General features: G+C 37.5%; 1 protein-coding gene across 7 annotated transcripts in view; it reads right to left on the bottom strand.

Annotated features, from left to right (window-relative positions):
• CNTNAP4 (contactin associated protein family member 4) overlaps window positions 1-21,578 on the bottom strand; it is a 259,598-nt gene that overhangs the window by 95,640 nt on the left and 142,380 nt on the right. For 5 of the 7 annotated variants that reach the window (XM_032613290.1, XM_032613293.1, XM_032613297.1 and 2 more), the window contains exons 4-8: window positions 20,206-20,353; window positions 5,209-5,412; window positions 4,388-4,572; window positions 3,442-3,585; window positions 72-333 (exon numbers count right to left, since the gene is read on the bottom strand). In XM_032613290.1, the coding sequence (XP_032469181.1) occupies window positions 72-333; window positions 3,442-3,585; window positions 4,388-4,572; window positions 5,209-5,412; window positions 20,206-20,353 (943 nt within the window). The remainder of the gene's footprint in view (window positions 1-71; window positions 334-3,441; window positions 3,586-4,387; window positions 4,573-5,208; window positions 5,413-20,205; window positions 20,354-21,578) is intronic. The other 2 variants (XM_032613294.1, XM_032613296.1) reach the window with 1 other exon arrangement.

Below are 21,578 nucleotides of genomic sequence, written 5' to 3'. Positions count from 1 at the left end.
TGGAGAAGGAACAGAGAGGTAAGGAAATCTTTCAAACGCATATACTTTGCCTGCAGGAATACACTTATTACCTGCTGTGATGTCACTGGGTAATTTTCCTGGATGGTAGAGATTCACCTTAAGTCTTCCATCATTAAGAAAGAGGAGGAGACCCCCTGAAACCAGCTGAAGCTCACTGAATAGCAGTAGCCCCTCCTTATTCCAGGTTCGAAATTGAAAAGTGGCAGAAACTTCGTTCTCCCCGGAAGAGCCCGGCAGTGCTAAGTAACTCCTGGGGCTCAGAAAAGTCACAGGCACAGACTGTGGTTCTGAACAAGAAAACAACACATTTCCCTGAGAATAAAGTAAAAGAAAAAGCTTTAAGAATGACACTCACATCACCTTAGTGATAAAATCTGAAATACAGAGGCTGTTCATCAATCTCTAATTACCCCTGATTTAAAACAACAACAAAAATTGCTATCAACATAAATATTCAAATCCTTGCCATATGTCTTAATGGTTCTTCAAATCCAGGGATACATGGTCAGGCAAATCTTTCCCTGCGTTTTCTGGGTGAAATTATTTCCTCCCCATCTCTCAGTTCACAAAGGCATCTAACTCAATGCAACTGAATTCAATAAAAAATTTATGTAAAACAACTCTTTTCTATGTTTTACTTGGTTTTCTTTTCCCACTTATTTCACCCTTTTGCTGCCTTTGGCTTCTAACCCACCCCATAACATAACCAACATTAATGAGCTACTGGTTTTCCTTCCATGTTTTTTCATAATTCTCTCTGTTTCCATTGACATATACAAATATATATATATACACATATATATGTATATACATGTTTAAGTTATGTGTTCACTTATACGTACATTCACGTACACCTAAATATGTTTTGAATACATATACCTACACACTAGGCATTATTTGTTTTATTAAAATAGGAGCCATGTTTTATGCTGTTTACTGTATCATGATTTTATCATTAACAAATAACTTATGGAAATCCCTTTGAGTTATCTGGCAGAAGCCTAATTCCTACTTTTATTGATTGCATAATATTTTACTATGTGAATGTTCCAATTTTAGTCAACTGTTTCCTTGTTAATGTATATTCACTTTGTTTCCAGGTTTTGCCTCTCTGAACAATGCAAGAATAAATAACTCTGCATGCTTCTCTATGTGCTGGTATTTTCAGTTCTGCAGAAGAGGGTTCTAAATAAAGAACTATTGTATCTACATGTTTTAATAAATATTTCCAGCTTCTTCTCTGCCCACCAAAACAAGTTAAATTCTCCACATTTCCAACAGTAGTATACAAAGGTATGCTTTTCCTACATCCTTGACAAAGATATGCTTTTCCCCACATCCTTGACAGCAATAGGTATTACATATCTTTTAAATTTGCATAAGTTCAACAACAAAATACCAGAGTGATGTATCATTCTTATTTCTCTTGCATTTACCTAACAGTATATCTAAGCATTTTTCATGAGTTTGCTGCTCTTCTGGACTCGCTTTCCTCAGAACGGTCTGTTCATACCCTCTGCCTATTTTTCATTTTTCATTTTATTAGGTTTAACATTGCATAATACAATGTAGCACTTACATTCTTTTTTGAACCATTTTTGTCTTTTTCTTATCATTATGTGCTTGTCTTCAGATTTACATGTATTATTTCTTATCTAATGGTTTTTAGGTAGATCTTCAAGATACATTAGAATTGCATGAATTTTCATTAAAATATTGTACATGAAGGATTATTTTGCTATTAGAGTTAAATACATATTTAAGGATTAAAAAAAAGAAACGTAAAGGTCTGAACTATTTAGAAATAATTAGAATGTTCCTTAACAGGCTTCAGAAATCAAGATAAATGTTTTTATTTTACCCGAAAATAATCTTCAACAAATTTTCTAAATATAGATTTGAAAAGTCAATGAAATCACTTTATTTAGAAGAATACACATTGGAATTAAACTACTAGTCTTGGTTAAACAAAAACATTTGGCTATACTGTGATTCTGTTAAAAGTGAATTAGCTTTCACTGCAGACAAATACCTTGCCCCAGTGAATGAAATAACAAAAGCAGAAGAGTGAAATAAACTGACCCATAATGTAAAGGCAATTATAAGACTAACAAACCTGGTAAAAATGGAAACATTTACCAGCTGCATTTGGACAGCTGTCTGCTACTCTACAAGTAGCAAATCCTCTTGGCAATGAAGAGTGGGTGCTAGTTGCATGAGCAGCTTCTGGAAACTCATTCTGCAATGAAACACTCACATCTATCTCTCTATAATATTTTTATTTTCCATTTAAATTCTTTTCCCTTTTTTAAAAAAAATACTATTTAAAAATCTTGCTGGATGGTGTACTCATATAAATACTATCAATTCACACAGAGAATTAAGAATAAAATGTTTTGTAAGCAATAAATAATCCCATGATGTGGTTTGGGTTTTGCTGACACAACATGAGCTTACATTTACATATTCTGAATTTTGAACAATTAAAGAAATGTATTCAAATGGATAGATGTGTCTGCTTTTCTGTCATTAAGCTGGTTAAGCTAGAAACCACATTTCACAGAATCTCTTTTCTTGTCTTGCTCTGGTTAAAATTTAGCCAAAAAGGGAGCTTGCATGATATGTGTCAGAAGTGAAAGGCTGGCCGTTTTCCCCCCAGAGGTTTTCTGTGTGTGATAAAGCCCAGTGAGGGAGGATCACAGAGGGGCTGGTTTATTCCAGCTTGTCCTGGCTTTCACTCTGCTCCATCTCTTCCTCCAGACAGCTGGGCTCCACTTTCCAGTGCCTCTGATGATTGTTAAGATCCCAGTCCTAAAATAGAACCTTGTTCCTAAACTCACAGTGGTGCTGCTTCCCTGACGGAACCCTGACCGATAACAGTTGTATTTAAATTCTGCTGCATTTCCATAGAATTAGAGTATAATGCAGCCTGACCAGCACTGCTCTTGGGACAGACCGGCAGATGCAATCTTGTAAAAGGCTATTAGTTTCTTTTATTGGTTATAAATGACCATGGCAAAATACAAATTTTTCAAATGCTTCTCTAATATAGATGGATGTTATCTGACTCCAGGAACTTGGTATGCTTCTTCAGAGAGTGTGTCAGGGAGTAACTTATAAAGGAAATTACAGAGTAAGAGAAATTAGTCTCCTGGGAGTAATAATATCACAACAAAATAAATTATCAGTTGCACCAAAAATAGGCCTGCTTTACTTCATATAAATATAAAATAATCATGCCCTATGAATTTTAAATTTTTAACATAGAATTCATCCCTTACATGCATATTGCCAAGCAGAGAAATGTTTTTAAGGAACAAGAGTAAAGTCTAAAACATCACATCAAGTGGGAATTCAAAATGAAGCAATTGTTTTGTGTGTAGTTTTCCTCATTTGTTCACATGAAGACTCAAGTCTTACCATAATGATGATCTGTGGGTTCTGTTGCTTGGCCAAATCAATAACATCCACTCCATTATAATAGAGATTTTCTAAACACCCATGAAAATGTTTATGGGGGAATGACGCTGATTTTCCAGGTGCTGGAATCCCTCCAAAGCTGATCTTAGAAAGAAAAATGGCATCAATAATATTGTTTAGTGATTTTTTGATAATCTGCTTAAATAATTACGATTAGCAACTATAGCTGTAATCATCATAGATAGACCGATTTTTCAGTACCCTACACTGCCATATTGATAATTTCAAATGGAGATTAAAAAAAATTAAGATGCATATCTTGAAACAAATTTATATGCATTCAGTTTTCACTTACACAAGAGCTTGATTATTTTTTACAAGCTGCTCATCACACCTGATTTCAATATTTTTTGGTTGCTGAAGAAAAATACATCTTTATATCCATGCTAAACCTTGGCAGCTTTAACAATGTTACCAATTACAATGACATTTTGTTTCATATACATTTCTGGCACACATTGATATTTGTGCATTTGAACTGATTATTAATGAATCAATTAATCTATTTATTGCTACATTCTCTCCATAAATCTGCACTGTTCAGGAGTGCCCTTTACCCGCCCCTACCACCACCAATCGTGCAACACATTCTGTATTTACTTGTAATGAGACCTCTTCAAGAACATTTCCTACATGTGGCAATTTGTAATTTGCAGGCAAAAAAGATGACATTTCTTTGTAATAATAAATTAACGTACTGGGAGAAAGATGGGGCCTCAGTAGTATATGCACAAAATTTGCTACTTGAGTTAGGTCACCTAGAGGAACACTTCATCAGAACCTTGACTGACTCTGAACGTAGGTTTTCTATAGTGCATTTTCTTTCATGTGGCTATACCACATACATATTACAAAGTCTGCATTAATTGAAACGTAACCATCACACCTCATAATCGAGATGTAGGTAACTGAACTCTCCCTGGGCGTGGAAACGATGTCTGTGCTCATCCACTGTAAAGTTGACTTGTTTGCCCAGGCGTTGGATGAGCACGGAATGCCAGTGCTGGTCGTCCAGCAGGCTGCCCAGGGTGAGACTGATCGGGCCGTGAGTGGAGGGCAGCTTAGCTTCACCTTAGAAGAGAAAAAAAATAACAGCACCATTATTCTCAGTTTAAAAAAAAGAAAAAAAAGTTCCTTTTGGGGGCACCAGAGTCTCTCATGATAATTGCAATCTCTTTCCATCCACTCCATCCAAAATGCTAGCCTGAATTTACCTCAAGTTTGAATATAATATGCTCTCAACCTTGTTGTAATTTCTTCCTCTGTTAATTCTCTTTATTAGCATTACCCACCATCACACACTCATTTTCAATATAAATTTTATCTTTGCTACAACCTCATTATTTTTACTACCTCGGTATTTTTCAATGACCCATCCCTTTCATTATGATGTCTGAAAATAGCTAAGTGGTTCTGTCAGCACTATGACATTGAAAGAGGGTCTTGTACAATTTGCAAATAGGAACCATTTTTACGTGCAAGTACAATATGGGCGTATATATATATATATGTGTGATATATATATATATATATATATATATATATATATATATATATATATATATCTCACATACATACATAAACACTTGAATGTGGAAATATGGCACCTTAATTGTTAAAATAAGATAAGCTATAAAAGCATAAAGCTACTAAGGTGATATCTAAATGACCAGAAATTTTTCAAGCACTTTACCCAAATAGTTTTACCTGAATTAATAACTAAAAAGAGTTTTCCTCTTCTTAATTCCAATGTGATGTGATCTCCATTTTGCCCTTGCCGGTGGAGTAGAATCCCATCGCTCTGCATAGTTTTAAATTTCAAAGAAATTATATCCTTTATTGGGCTCAGGGATTTTTGATCAAATCTGTAGAGAAGGCAGCTTTTCCCATCAAGATCAACCACCTCTGATCCTAGACAAAGATATTAAAAGTCATTCTAAGGATAAATATGCTTTTCATTAAAGCATTTTAAAAGTATATGTATAGAAAGAGCATTATACTTGTACCCATACATGTATAGTTCAGCTCCAAGCCAATCAAAATAATGGAAAATAAAACCACCAAATGTCTAATTCCTTCTAATTCCTGGGATTGATTCCATTTTAGTCTTTATTCACTTATTTACAAAATTCATGATCTAGAAATACATTTTGAAATGTATTCCTAATTTTCTCTTATATTATTAAAGGCTGTTTCTCATTCCATAATAAATTAGGGAAAAGGTTATAATCAATACCCATAAAACCACTTTGCATATTTCATGATCAATATTTTTAATGACATTCTTGAAATGTTGAAGTTAAATGGTTTTTTACCTTCTAAAAAAGTAGTTTTGAAATCTCAAAATTCCTTCTATATGGCATATATAAAAGAGATCGACACACAAATACAAACACATACATTGGACTCATCAATGCCACCTCAAGTATACATTAAACTGACCTTTGTGTTTTGTTTTATTTTATTATTTTTGTGGCTAAGTAATAGTATTTAAGAGCAATGCTATTTTCTGTCTTCTCAAGGGCACTGTTGGAAAGATATTCACTTAATGACATTATAAGGGCTGTTCTGCATTTGTGTCATAACTGTGACATTGACAGGTTTTTTCAGCTTTCTGACAGTGTCTTATCTACTCATTGTCAAGATCACTTTTATTCAGTTCATCTGATAAAAGATGTCATGTTATACCAGTAACATAACAGTACATCTGTCAAAATCAGTTGCACCCTGAGCAAAGAACTGATAATTCTCAGAAAGCCTTGCAGTGTTTCCTACATTTCACAAGTCAAAGATTTTTTTTTTTAAGGCAATTACCCTTGAGAGTGCATTTATGTAATAAATGAAGAGGTTAGGGAAACCCAATAAAATAGGAAGCTATTTTTCAACTGGTTAGGTGACTTCTCCCAGTCAACAAAACGACATTACAGTTCACTCATCTTGTTTCATTCGACAAAATTATTACATCAACTTGTATGTCCAAATATGCATTTCTTTCAGATTATCCATCATATGTAATGGGAACCATTTATATTCACCACCGCCCCCAATTTTTTCCAACTATTTTATGCAGCTATCTTTTGGAAATTCAGAGGTTTGATTTTTCCACGTCTTGTTAATGTGCTTATAAAAGAATTCATTCACCAAGTGCACATGAATAAACATTGCATTCTGTAGAAAGAATAATGTTAACTGAATAATTACTCCTTGTTATATAGCTGAATAAATGTGCATGGCAAAAACATAACTCTGTGACAAATACAAATAATGTGTTCTATGATAATTAGATTACAATAAATTAAGAAGAATTCCAATAAGACAGACTTTAAATGCTGACACATTTGGAGCCATGCAGTTATCTCTGAGTTAATGCATTGCTTAAAGGCAACCGTCATTATAATGATTTTATTTCAGATAAAGTCTATTTTTGGAATTAGCTACCAAGAGAATTTTTCCCCCAATGAACGTCTAGCCTGTGATACTTCAGCCTTCTATTTCTTTTTTTCTCTCTTCTTCACTACTGTTGCTATTACATTATAATGGTCATATCAGCCTTTCATGGCACAAGAGCTTTGTGCCTGGAATATCTCCATCAGTAAAATGGGATAGTGAGAAACATATTAGACTATTGATGCCTAAAGCAATGGTATACTACTTCATCTCTTAAATGGAAGCCACTTGGCATTTTCTCTCTTACCTATTATGTTCTTACTTCACAGGTATCACACTAAGTAGTTGGGTCCATTCATTCAATAAATATTTATTTAGCCCATCCAGTCTGAGGCCGTGTGATGGATGCTGAGATAAAAGAGGGATCAACACCAACATGGCCCTTGTCCTCACGGAACTTACATTCAGTGAAGACAGGCAACAAATAGCAAGTAAAAAAGTAAGTTCGCATTCCCACCAGCAGTGCAGGAGGGTTCCCCTTTCTCCACACCCTCTCCAGCATTTATTGTTTCTAGATTTTTTGATGATGGCTATTCTGACCGGTGTGAGATGATATCTCATTGTAGTTTTGATTTGCATTTCTCTAATGATGACTGATGTTGAGTGTTCTTTCATGTGTTTGTTGGCAATCTGTATATTTTCTTTGGAAAAATGTCTATTTAGGTCTTCTGCCCATTTTTGGATTGGGTTGTTTTTTTGTTATTGAGCTGCATGAGCTGCTTATAAATTTTGGAGATTAATCCTTTGTCAGTTGCTGGTACAGCCACTATGGAGAACAGTATGGAGGTTCCTTAAAAAACTACAAATAGAACTACCATATAACCCAGCAATCCCACTGCTGGGCATATACCCTGAGAAAACCATAATTCAAAAAGAGTCATGTACCAAAATGTTCATTGCCGCTCTATTTACAATAGCCAGGAGATGGAAACAACCGAAGTGTCCATCATCGGATGAATGGATAAAGAAGATGTGGCACATATATACAATGGAATATTACTCAGCCATAAAAAGAAACAAAATTGAGTTATTTGTAGTGAGGTGGCTGGACCTAGAGTCTGTCATACAGAGTGAAGTAAGTCAGAAAGAGAAAGACAAATACCGTATGCTAACACATATATATGGAATCTAAGAAAAAAAAATGTCATGAAGAACCTAGGGGTAAGACAGGAATAAAGACACAGACCTACTAGAGAATGGACTTGAGGATATGGGGAGGGGGAAGGGTAAGCTGTGACAAAGCGAGAGAGTGGCATGGACATATATACACTACCAAACGTAAAATAGCTAGCTAGTGGGAAGCAGCCGCATAGCACAAGGAGATCAGCTCAGTGCTTTGTGACCACCTGGATGGGTGGGATAGGGAGGGCGGGAGGGAGGGAGATGCAAGAGGGAAGAGATATGGGAACATATGTATATGTATAACTGATTCACTTTGTTATGAAGCAGAAACTAACACACCATTGTAAAGCAATTATACTCCAATAAAGATGTAAAAAATAAATTAATTAAAATTTTTAAAAAAAGTAAGTTCGTAAACCATTACAGACCATAACAGGCATTCTGATCAAGATTAAAAGAAGCCTGGGGTCACTTTAATTAAGGTAGTTGGGAAAGCTCAGTTCTCAGGTCTAGAAACCTGATGCTAAAGCAGATGGTAATCAATAATCTTCTTACTCTTGTCAGTCTTCAAGTCCTAAACTTGTCCGCATAAAATAATTACTCTTATGCTTAATTTTAAGATGGCTAGACATTCTCCCAACACATTCTGTCATTCATTATCATGAAAGGAAGCTCTGAGGATGCTGAGAAACTCCAGTGGCAGTCAGTAACTCAGCTCTCAGATTTCACATGCAATGTGAACAATACCCTTCGGGAAAAAAAAGCTAAATATAATTCAGAATGTAAGTACAATGTCAGTACAGGGAAACTTCAAGTTATATCCGTGTAATATATTACAAGGATTTCCATAAAACAAAGGAATTCAGAAAGGCCCCTATCAGTATTACTTTAGATAGAAAACTCACTTATAAACGCTATTTACAGAACTTATCTGATATATAAAAAGCATGCGATTTTAAACAATCATCATAAAACGTTGTGCTATGATAAATACAGTTAACGATATAAAAATCTGGAACTATCTGAAAAAAAATAATCTTTTGAGAGACAGAGGGAGAGAGAGGAAGAGAGTATCTGAATTTTCTCCAAGGATGCTGGTGGGAGAGACAGGTCTCTCTTGGAACTGATATCACCACTGTTAAGAAAATTGAAAAAGCTGGAAAATAAATCAAAGGAATAACTTCATGTCCTCTCAATGTCATGCTGGAGCTTTTTAAAAGAAGCCCGTCTAATTAATTCTAGGTGAATTCACAAATATATCTTATTTTACTATTTATTACTGATGAGGGCCAGTCTCTAAGTTACATGTTAATTTATAGTTTTGGGTTTTTTTTGTTTTCCCAGTAGAGATGCAAATAACTTCCATCAGATAGAAAATATATCCCCAAAGGTTATGGTTTTATTGCCCTGTTGGACATTAAACATTTGTGTACTTAACCTAGTGATAGTAATTCAACATTCTTTTTTCCAGCTTTTAGGAACCACTTGCATTCTTGGCCTATGGCCCCTTCCTTCTTGTATAGGACCAGCATCATAGCATCTTCAAATTTCTCTCTTTCTCATTATCTCTCATGTTTGCATTCACAGTCACATCTCCTTCTCTAACTCTGATCCTGTCACGTCTCTTTTATAAGGACCCCTGTGACGACACTGGGTCCACCTGGATGATCCAGGATAATCTCCCCAACTCAAGACCCGTAACTTAATCACAACTGTAAAGTACCTTTGTCATATAATGTAACATATTTACGGTTACAGAGCATTACTCTATCACAGCAAGTTACCTGCTCTCTTTGTCCCTGTTCCTTCATCTGTAACATGGGAATAATAGTACGTTCTTTTCTTTAAGTGAAGTATAGGTGATTTACAATATTTTGTTAATAACAGTATATTCTTCATAGGTCTGTTGTATGAATGCATATCTACACAATTTTTGGAAGTTGCTAGCATATAATTAGAATTCAATAAATTGTTAACTACTATTAATGCTATTACTTATTAGAACACTGGGCAGGGAAAGAGGGATAGCAAAAATAGCTTAATAAATACGTTTGGTGTGTTTATTTTTTAAAAGTGGACTCTAAAAAATAATGAATTTCTGAAGTGCACAAGAAATGCTCAATTACCAATGTCATTGCCAGGTTATGCAGCAATAATGATTTTGAGCCATCTGTGGGTTCTGTGGCTTTTTCTCTGTCTGTCAGCAAATGCCTGAGCTGACTCACCATGGCAATTGTCGGTGACCTGAATCCTCCTCAGTGAATACCTCCATCTCAGATCTTCTCATTTAGAGCAGGAAGCAAGGAAAGAGGTGGCTCACAAAGACTGCAGGCCCTACTCTCTTTATCAATTCTCCCCGTGACCCTGGGAAAGAGATGTAGCCTGCTTGATTTGCATGATTCAGAAATATAATCTCCCGTAGAATAAAGAGTGTTCTGAAAGAAAATATTCCTACTTCTTTCAGGGAGTTGTGTGAGGAGTGGAATTGCTGAAACACGTATCCTGCGCTCCTTCTGCAGCACATGTTTATGGAGACCTTTCCGCGAACACAGTGGAAGACACAGTAATGCATAACACGAAGAGCATTATTTTTTCCAGGAGCTTACGGTCTAGCAGGGAAGACGCACGTCCCTGAGATGTGATTATTCACGCTTCACTTCTGCATCAGGGCTGGGTCCCGAACGATTTCTAACACGTGCAGGAGGAGTGGAACCTCTCGGCCTCAGAGAAGGACGTTAACTAAAGGGCAGAAATGCTTCACCTCCGTGAGCAGCAAACTGCTTTTCTACCTCTGCATGTTTCACATGCAAACACACTCCTCATTGTCACATCTTCCACTTGACCCAGTACCGTTCCCTCTCCCTTGCATCCTATCCCTGCTCCAGAAGTTTGAGGCTTCTCCAGTTGTGAGGGGCTGCCATTTGAAAAAGCAATGTCTTCCCCACCCTGTAAGTGAATTACTAAGAAAAACACATCCAAGAGCATGATTTCTCAAATTGGGGTCCGTGGTCACACCACGTGAGAATCACCTAAGGAGAATCTCTTGTGGCCTCCGTAAACATTCAGCAAACATCCTGCGCTCTGCCTGATGTCCGCTAATTTAGAATCTCTGAAAGACAATCCAAGAGTATAGGTTCCTGAGTGATCCTGAGGCAGACAACAGCATAAGGGTTATTTGACAAGAAGAAGAGGTAGCTTACACAAACCTGTTCTCTGAAAACGAACAACCTCATTGCACACTGAATTGTACCATGGAAAACAAAATTGTTTTATTTATCTATACCATAGGTGGTACTTGCAGAAAATTGTGGAGGTGGTAGTGACTTGTCCCTGAAACGTCTTTCAGGGAGAAATGGATTCTGTGAGTTAAACCATGAATCATAGCATTATTGATGAGATCAGTTGACTAAGAAACTTAAAAGAGAAAAATTGGAATAGAAAATGCATGAAATGGAAAACAAATCATTAAAAATAGAAAATTCACTTTATTGAAGGTCATGAAAGAGTTCTTGAAAAAGACATGAGACTCTTCTAATAATTCTTTGGGAATCATCCCAAAAACACAAATAGAAAAAGAGTGCTACCACTAGAGAAAACAGCTATGGACCAAACTCTTCTGGGCTAAATTGAATTCAGTCTTAAACACTGATCATACTGCCTCTCTATTTAAAAATTACTACCTATGAATCACTAAACAAACAGAGGTCCAATTTTGACTTCTAAAAAACATTAATCAGACTGAGTCACTGTTAAACTATTATATAGTGAAATATTAAAGCTACAGCATGATGTATAGGCACGTGAGATCTGCATTACAGAATTGTGCTTTTAAAGAGATGGAGAGGAGAGACCAAGCACTTGAGAAATCAACAGGAAATGGGTTGTTCTATTTTTGCATAGTAGCATAAAAGAACACAGAATGATTTAAGGGACTCTCAGGTTTAAAACAACTAAAATTAATATGGTAAAAAGGAAGAAGGCACAGGATCAAATGCTGTATATAACCACAGGGAAAAGGTGACTTTACTATCATGGTTTTTGTTTTGTTTTTTTCCAGTATGTGGGGCTCTCACTGCTGTGGCCTCTCCCGCTGCGGAGCACAGGCTCCGGACGCGCAGGCTCAGCGGCCATGGCTCACAGGCCCAGCCACTCCGCGGCATGTGGGATCTTCCCGGACCGGGGCACGAACCCGTGTCCCCTGCATCGGCAGGCAGACTCTCAACCACTGCGCCACCAGGGAAGTCCACTATCATGGCTTTAAACAGACTGATTTAAGGTCAGTGATAACACTCCAGGAGGTTATGGGAGCAAACATCATCATGGCCACTTACATATCAATTTAAATTAACCTTTTAAATAGATTTGAAATCGGTAACATCTACTTCATCAAGGACGCTGGAGTGTATCATTGGAGGATGTAAGCTGGATTTCCGTTTCTAATATTTATTTGTTATTTTTGTGATGTCACAGAAATCACTTAAGTGCCAATTCTCAATTTCCTTATTTGGAATATGTGGAGAATAATTCCAACCTTTCATGCTATACCAAAAAAGCTGTTGGCACCCGAGAGAAATATCAAAATGCCTTGACAGTTATTATTTAGTATGCTGTTATTATCATTTTAATAATAACAACTCTTGAAATTTCATATGTTCATCTCAGAGATATTTCTCTTTTCGTCAGTTGCTACTGCTTGAGGATAATAAATTTGGATGTTTACATATTTATTCATTTTTTGGTTTATATCGTGGCTAATCAGATATTTTTCTTAATACCTCCACTTAACAAATAGTTACTGAACATTTACTGTGCCAAGCTCTACAGCAGGAGGCTGTGTAACAGGGAACACATTCCATCCTCATGGATCCTCCAATCAGAAGGAAAAGAAAGACATCACATAACTCATCCCATCTGAACAGATGTTTTTACAAATTATTAAGTGGAACTTGAAGGAAAAGGACAGGGTAATATCAGAGGTTTGAGCAGAAAGGTCTAAATTAGGTTGTTGATTAGGGACGACATCTCTGAGGAAATGATATTTAAGCTGAGCAGATCACCACCTATGAGAACATCTAGGGTCAGAAAAGGAAGAGAAGGTCGGGGGAGAAGAGGGTGAGAAGAGCTGGGAGGGTGGGAGAGTCTGGAGAGGGATGGATGGTGTGGCAGAAACTAAATGGAAGAGTTCCACAGGGAGCTGAATTACTGGCAGATCACCTTGACCCTGTGAAAGCTTGGTTCCAGGTTTTTCTTGGACAGGTCTATTTAGGATTTGTCCTTAGTCCCAGGACGTAACAATTGGTCCTCAGTTACGGTGTTTATTTCTAAGGCAATGCCTTTCTGGCTTTTCAGGTAAAAGCCCAAAGTGTTTAACAAGTCTCTCTAAATTGGCAGAACTTGGACTCCAAAGGTATCCTTCCCAGAACTAGGCAGATGCTGGATGAAGTCCTCAGGACTTGAGTCGCCCAGCTCTTGCTTTTGCCTGGTGCATAGTGGGCATGGGTAAGTCAGGGATCAGGCAAGGATTTAAGGGGAATGTGTATGCAGGAGTCAGGGCTCTCCCTCTCTGACACCCTCCTTTTCAGTATTCCACCCTAAATTTCTAACCACTCTGACAGTCTTGAACTCTGACCTCTGTCTCCTCAGCCTAGTAAAATCTGGCTACTTGCTGCTTGAGTATTATGACGTTCTTAGGAAAAAGTCAGTTAAATATGGATCTCCAGGAGTTTGCTTTCCATCTTTCAAGAATCAAGTCCTCTCAAGTTGCTGCCTGTTTTGAGCTGAATTTCAAAGCCCTGAAGCATTTTTTTTAATGTATTTTACTCAGCCACTATAATTGCTGTGGGCAGCAAGATAGTCCAATAAAAGCTACTCTGTTATGACTAGTACCTAAAAGCAAATCTCTCTCTTTTTGTAAAATTTTATAACTATTGACTTGTCCATTAATTTATTTAGGATTGCAAAATGGGCATATACTGATTCTACTATTCCTTGTTTATTTATATAAATATAACTTTAAAGAAAAATCCCCTCTAATCTTCTATTTGATTACCTTGAGGTACAGATCACCTAGGAAGAGTAGGATAAATGCTTGATGTTTTCTCTTCATTTATTAGTTTTCAAAATAATGAGTCGATTCCTTAATAGTTCTCCTAGGTAACCAATGAGGGTTCTTTTTTTAGTATTATCAAGAACCCATTCACTTAAATATAGTTAATATGTTTCAAAACTGCAGCTACTATCTTTATCGATGCTGAAATATTTCCATCTTTGGTCAGTGAGAGCCCCTTCAGTTGGTTGAGCTCTTTTGACATTATTCTGGTAGGTTTTCATAGTCTCCTTATTTTCTGGCATTCTAAAAGCTAACCTCATTTTAATATAACTTCACGTATCATAAAATTAAAATCTTAAGACTATAAACTTTGCAAAGAATTAGAATTTATCCACTTTGATTTTAGGCCAACATGAATCCATCTTCTTTTTAAACTCTGACATAAAATAGGATCCCTCAGCTACAGTATTAGCTGATAAACAGTCTGAGAGCAAGGACTGTATTTAAAGCACCTTGTCAAGATTTTATGTTGACATGTTGGAGCTAATAAGTAGGTATTGGATTCAATCACAACTATTCTTTAGGGTAAATCTAACACCGTTCCTGCTTTTCCTTTTTCCCCAACCCAACAGCTGGTGTGAGAGAGCTGCATCCTGAGTAGACAGAAGGCTTTTACTTAAGTTTTCTTTCAGTATTTTTTCACCCAGATAAACAGTTGCACTTTTCACGTTACTTTCTTATATTTCCTACTAATAATTTTCTAAATGGAAATCTACAGATGTAAGTAGTTCCAACTTCCGGTATTTTTTACATCATGAAATGCATCCTCTTATTTTAAGTTAACATGAGTTTTGTAATTTCTGACTTACTTCCATTTACTAAATAGAATCCATCATTTTCTCTCACACAGTCTGCATTTAAGCAAATAAACGTAATAGTGTAACACATCTGTACATTTCTTCTCTGCCAATCCTCTCACTCAGTTTTCCCTGTGCTCTATGCCTGATCTTTAATGGACTGAATATGACACTTGGATGACGGGAAAAGCCTTCCTGAATTTCCCCAGACCTGCCCCCATTCATTCATCTATCTGTCCAGAGGACTAATACCAAAAGAGGACCATCCGATTTCAATACAGTATAATGTGTGTATGATGTGACCAGGAGCAGAACACATCCTCTGACCTAAATAGGAAGTACTAGAGAAGTTGTTGGAAACAGTGATTTCTATGCAGAGAAAAGACAATGAGTAAAAGAATTATCTAGGTAGGGGAATGAAGGCTAGATGTGTGGTGATCGCCCTATGCTTCATGAAAAGATCCTAAGACTAGAAAAATCATGAAATCACAGCACTTCAAAGAAACTGTAATTATTTCACTACGGCCGGGCAGTTGGATGCTTTTATTCTGCTGAGGATGAGGAAGGAGAGATTGTGGATCGAAAAATGAGAGTGTTTACACAACAGCTAGAGAAAAGAAACTAAGAATCTATACTCAGGGCGATCGCTTCAGCAATTCGCCCACCATTAACCATTATCTCCTGTGGCTTAATTGCTACTTCTTAAGCACTCCTCAGACTCACTCACTTGCACTCAGTTATTTTCCTTTCTTGCCTTTGTTTACCGTTGTTTACCCTTTGGGACACACTGAGCAGAGTAGTAGTTCTTCATCATCAAACACTGTCTTTTCTTTTTCTTTCTTCCACAAGTTATTTCCTTACCTACACCTCTTGTCTAGATCTGTAAACATGTTCACAGTGGCTATGGCCAAGACATCTGAAATTTATACTTTCCCTTTGAACCCATAAAATTTAGCTTCTGCTTCTCTCATTACTCAGGAAACAACATCAGGTTTACCGACATAAAAGTAGAACATGCTCTTTGATATGGATTTTTCCATTCACTTGATGCTCCTTCAGAACAAGTTACTGTTCTAACTCAGGGTAATAAAACCGTGTGTGGTTCTCACAACAGCCACTTTCCCAGCAATATTCACAGGGCCAGCTTGCATCTATAACTTCAGCCAACACACATATTAGGCACAAGGGGCCGGGGGGGGGTCTGGCATAAAAATGCACACTACCTGAAAAACAGTACAAAGGACCTGTTTTAATTATGACAAATGCATTTCTGTTTTTCAAAGACATGAGTAGTTGTATAAACATAGCTTTAAACTTTATACTTTTCTTATCAACAGTAAGTGGAAAGGTTCTGATTTAATAACTAATGATATTTTATAGGTCTCGATTCTGTAACTTCACCCCAGAGGATGTGGAGTTCCAATCTTCCGTATTTCACAGTCACTTAAACTCAATGAGTCAGCGATGGAATTAATTCTCTCTCCTGCTCCCTTCCAGAACTTATTTGTTCCCCAGCGCCCCCTCCCAGTAAATGACACCACCTTCCAGACCGCCGCTCAGATCTGATAACTCAGTGTCCGCTCACATACAATCACTAAATTCTCTTGATTCGATGGCAGCCTCGGCATACTGTGAATCTGGTTCAAGTCAGGAGAACTCTCTCTCCTCATTGCTGGTCCTCTAGTTGGAGACTCCAGCTGTCACTTGTACAAAGGAGTTCAGAAGCCTCCCAACTGAGCTGCTGCCTCTGATCTCTACTCCTCACTTAGCCCTCCAGTCTGTACCCCTCATTTCAGTCTGAATGACCATTCTCAAATACAAACTGATCCCTCCAAGCAATCCTCACTCCCGTTCTTGCCTAGAAGACACCGCTTCTCCTATTTGGACCATTCTCCCAGCTTCTCATGTGAAAATATCTGCACCTTAATTTCAAAACCTAGTTCCATAAACTTTCTCATACTAACCTCAACTTATCGATCACGTTATTCCTAACACCCTACACTAACGCTGCCATATTTGGCATTGAGTCTGTGTAATTTTTATGACATTGCATAAAAGAAAAATGAAAGAAAAAATGTATTACTTTAAATTCCTCCCTATACCCAACAGCTAGTAGATTTCTCTTTCAGCAAGTGTCAACAGACATTTAAAGGATGAACACATGTATGATTCATCACGAGTACTGGTTTTGGAAGGTGACGGATCTGATTTTAAATCCTAGGTCTAACACAGGCTGTGTAATCCCAAAGTTCTTAATTTCTCTAAGTCCACTTTCGCCCATGTCAGGAGACTTGAAGCACCCTGGTATACAACATTCTTGAGTGAGTCACTTAGGCAAAGCCCACCCAAAAGTCATATTAACTTGGTGCAGGCAATGGGAACACACAAGCTGGCAGGTTGGATGCAATCCTCCAGGCCTTCCTCAAGCTCACAAGAGGCCCACTTCATTGCCGGCACATACAGGTGCGCTGGGACTGGGATCCGCGAGAACCCTGCTCATGTCGCACCCTCCCACACTTTTCCTTTTTTTAAGGATTGCGGAAGAATAGCCTTGCATATCTGGAGAAAATTCAGTCTGATCTTGGATCTGGGCTCCTCAGGAGAGTTGCAGACAAAATCTTGAGCGGGCTTCTTTCGCTGACCTACAGTTCTTCCTTTTGAGGGCAGGGGACACTGGTGGTCTCAGCTATTTCTGTGCCAGACAACCCAGAGCAAGCCACAGGGGTCATTCAGCAGACCATAAAATGGTAATATCCAAGTACCTACTTCACTGTGTTGTTGAAATGGTAAAAAATAATACCTGACACATATTAAGTGTTCAGTAAATGATGATTAAATAGTATCATGCTTTAGTAAACTAATATTCTGCAAGGCTAATGGTACGCAGAGGTGGAGAATAAGAGTGTTGACTATGGTGTAATTGAGGAATTAAAGTCAATTTGATCAAATACATTCCCACAAGGCATTCACACCCAACCCATTTTGAGGTTATTTTCGGTCATCTGTGAGAGTATTCTTCCATTAAGTTTATTTTTTTTTCTCTTTTATCCAAAGTTATCTGAAAGCCACTTTACATTGAATCCTGCTGTATCATTTTACCGTGTGTTTATGTTTGAGTTTAAAATGTTGGCTCTCACTATTGACCCTTCAACCGTGGGTCCATGAGAAAAGGAGGTTGACTAAGTGCCCGGATGGTGTGCTTACTCCAAGAGACAGCAGATGAATTAACAGCAAAAAGAATGTTTCATGGGGTTGCGGGGCGGGGGGTGGGGGGGGAATCTGAGTTATCACCCAGCACGCGGCAGCAGAGAACTCAAAGGAGCCTGCACCCCATCAGTCACTTCATAGGGACGTTACTGTGGGAAAACAGCATCAATAGCCTTGTTAAACTAACGCTGAATTTACATACGAGATCGAATGTGTATTAAGTGTGTGCTGCTGGGGAAACTGCTTAATACTTCTAAGACTCCATTAGATGGGTGATTTTTAGGATTAAATTAGTACGTCTATAAAAACTATTATCTGACGCAGAATAAGTGCTCAGTAACAGTTTGCTATTATTATACAGTGATAAGTAAATATTTTGCAAGGTAGACGCTCTGAATCAGTAACTATAAATATGAATCATTTTGGAGTTTGCTTTGCTGATTGCCCATTGTGTGGCACGGGCTTTATTAAAACTCTACGATCCAAAGACAAATAAGACTGACTGTCCAGATTCTGTGTTCCAGAATCGCAATTTTGGGTGGGACGTTTTTTTTAAGGATGATTTTATTCCAGTGGGATCATTGTAAAGGGAGGAGCTAACACATACCAGGAGCAGCTAAGCTGAACTGCAGAAGCCAAGAAAGCTAGAAGGAAGTCGGGCAGATGATAAGTAAGCTGCCCATGGCTCATCTCTGATTTAACGGCTGGAGGAGGCATGAGAATAAGCTGGGGTTCTGGAGTCTGGCAGGCTTGGCTGCAAACCCAGCTCTGTCACTTCCTGTCTGGGTGGTTGGAACAAGTCAACATGGAATCCCTAAGCTCTAGCTTCCTCATTTGCAAAGTAGGGGAATGGAACAAGTTACCTAATAATATTTATCTGGACTTTGTTTGGAATTATAGACTAGCTGGTTAATATGGTATTAGACATATAATAAGCACTCAAGAAAAATGTGTTATGTCTAGAATTATAAAAATTAATCCTATCAACATTAGTGCTATTGCTACTAATACCATTATGACAATTCTGCCAACGTGGTTTCTCTGTCTGACACAGGATAGACAACTTCAACAAGCTGCCTGCCCTCTACATGACATGCCTTCCTTTTACATAAATAAAGTGAACCTGAAAAAGGGATGAAATACACGTGAAGAAAGCTTTAGTGGCTAAAAAAATAAAGGAGGTTTACTAGAGGAATAAGCATGCAGTGAATTGAACAGTAATGGGTTCTCTTCCAGATTCTTCTGTGGACTAAGCTGTGAGACGCTGGGCAGATTACTGACTCTCTCCAAACCTCAGACTGCTCGTCTGATAATCGTAGATCATGTTAACTAACGACAGGATGGTGTGGCTTGAGGCGGGCTATCAAGAACCCTCAGGTCTCTGTCCACAAAAAGACATAATAAAATACTTCATTCAGAGGAGACTAAGTGAAACGTGTGGTTCCTATCTTTTATGTGAAAGTACTTCAGACACATCTTACACTTCGGCAGGGGGGTCTTCACCTTTGCTATGAATTTATGTACAGAGCACAGCATATTTATAAGTGAGTTTCATGGCATATTATTTTTAGGCTGTAGAGAAAAGCATTCTGTGGTCTCAAAACAGATGATTGGTTTAACTAAATGGGCCACTGTCTTTTATTAAATTTAGGGTGCCCGAATGAAACATCATCACATATAGTCTACGGGGGGGACATTCTAATATTTAAAAGTTAAGATCTGGTCAAAAGTATCAGATTTGGACAAATGGATTCACATATGTCTACAAACATGTACCTCTATCTATCTATCTCTGTAACAATTCGTCTATCTGTAAAATGCTTCCATTTCTGATTTAAAATATAAAAGCTGAACACGTAAGTCAATATTGGCATGTATGGGCACAAATAAAGCTTCCCAAAGAAACTGCTCCCGTTTTTATGTCTCTTTACGTAGCTCTTCAATCAATTTCAGCACACAGTTTGGCTTTTAAAACATCTCCTTTGATATCAATTCCACTGTGTTGGATAAACAAACACTTACTATATGCACATCCAAACACCTCGATTCGCATTCCAATTCTGCCCCTGGGGTTCCACTCTAAAGGGATGAAGCGCAGAAATCTGGCTTTGATAGAAGGCTGGAGTCTATAGTACACAACACTGTCTGCATTTGCATTGCCTGAAAATCCCTAGAAGAAAAGAGAAAAGAAGGAAATCAATGTACCTGGAGAAGATCTATTTCACTTTGTCTCCTACAATGTCAACAAGCAATGTATGATTTGCTTTTTTACTATAAAATAGCAACCTTCTTTAAGAAGATCATATTGTTAACAGTTATGCCATAACGTATCTTCATCCGCATAAGTTACTATTGTCTAAACCTTTTTCTATCTAGCAGTTTAAATTCCATCACCTGCAGCAAGCCAGCTTTCAACTATGAAACCCCCAGTAAAGTTTGTTTCTGTAAGGTGCAGACGAAACATAAAAGTTACGGACATTGTGAACCATGAGAAATATCGAGAACATCTTCTTCCTGTATTCAAAAGCTAGGATCTGATTCAGCATAGAAGTTGCTCACATCATTGATGAATGAGTAAGGTTACGACTTGTTTGTATTGTTTCACTTTATCTTACTCAGTAACATAAATGAAACTTATCAACAGACATTCAAGTCAGAGCTACACTCTGAGAATAGGTTGTTAAACTTCATTCACCACAAGGCTGGATACACACCTTAAAAACTGTTGTTGCGTGTCACTTTTATTCAATAAAAAATAATAAAATAAAAGCACCTGTATTTAAAAAATTGTTAAAGGAAATTGGAATCAGTAATCATCTGGAAAGACCTGAAATTAGACTTACAGATTTTAGATTTGAAAGCTAGAAAGACCATAGGAATGATGCTGAGCTAGCACCATCAAATAGCAGATGAGGAAATTAAACGTCAGAATGATGAAAAAAACATCTCCGGTGTTTGCAAAACTATTATATGGTATGACCAGGAGCTATACTCCTTCCACAATATCAGGATGCATCTACCTAACATATAGCCCACCTGCAAAACCCACACCTAAACAGCTTTTATTTTGTCCTACGTGACATATAGTAAAGCTTCATATGTGAAAAAGTTAGGATGAAGCAGTTGTTCTCAATAATTGATATTTAATTTTTATTTCAGCTTCTCCTCTTCCACCTCTTCCTTCCTTTCCTCCCTCCTTTTCTCCTTCTTGTCTTCCCCTCCTCCTCCTCCTTCTTTTTTTGTTTAACTAGAACTATCAGGATACGTAGGAACTATTGAAATAAGGGATGATGCTACGACCTATTCAGCCGCGTGGTAGGCCCCCTTACCATGACTGGATCAACGAATGAGGTCACCCTCATGTAGATCATACCAAACAGAGCAAATATTTTAGG

Source organism: Phocoena sinus, chromosome 19 (assembly GCF_008692025.1).
Source record: "Phocoena sinus isolate mPhoSin1 chromosome 19, mPhoSin1.pri, whole genome shotgun sequence".
Taxonomy (NCBI): Eukaryota; Metazoa; Chordata; class Mammalia; order Artiodactyla; family Phocoenidae; genus Phocoena; species Phocoena sinus.
The sequence above is the reverse complement of the archived record's forward strand: the minus strand, read 5'-3'. Positions and strand labels throughout refer to the sequence as shown.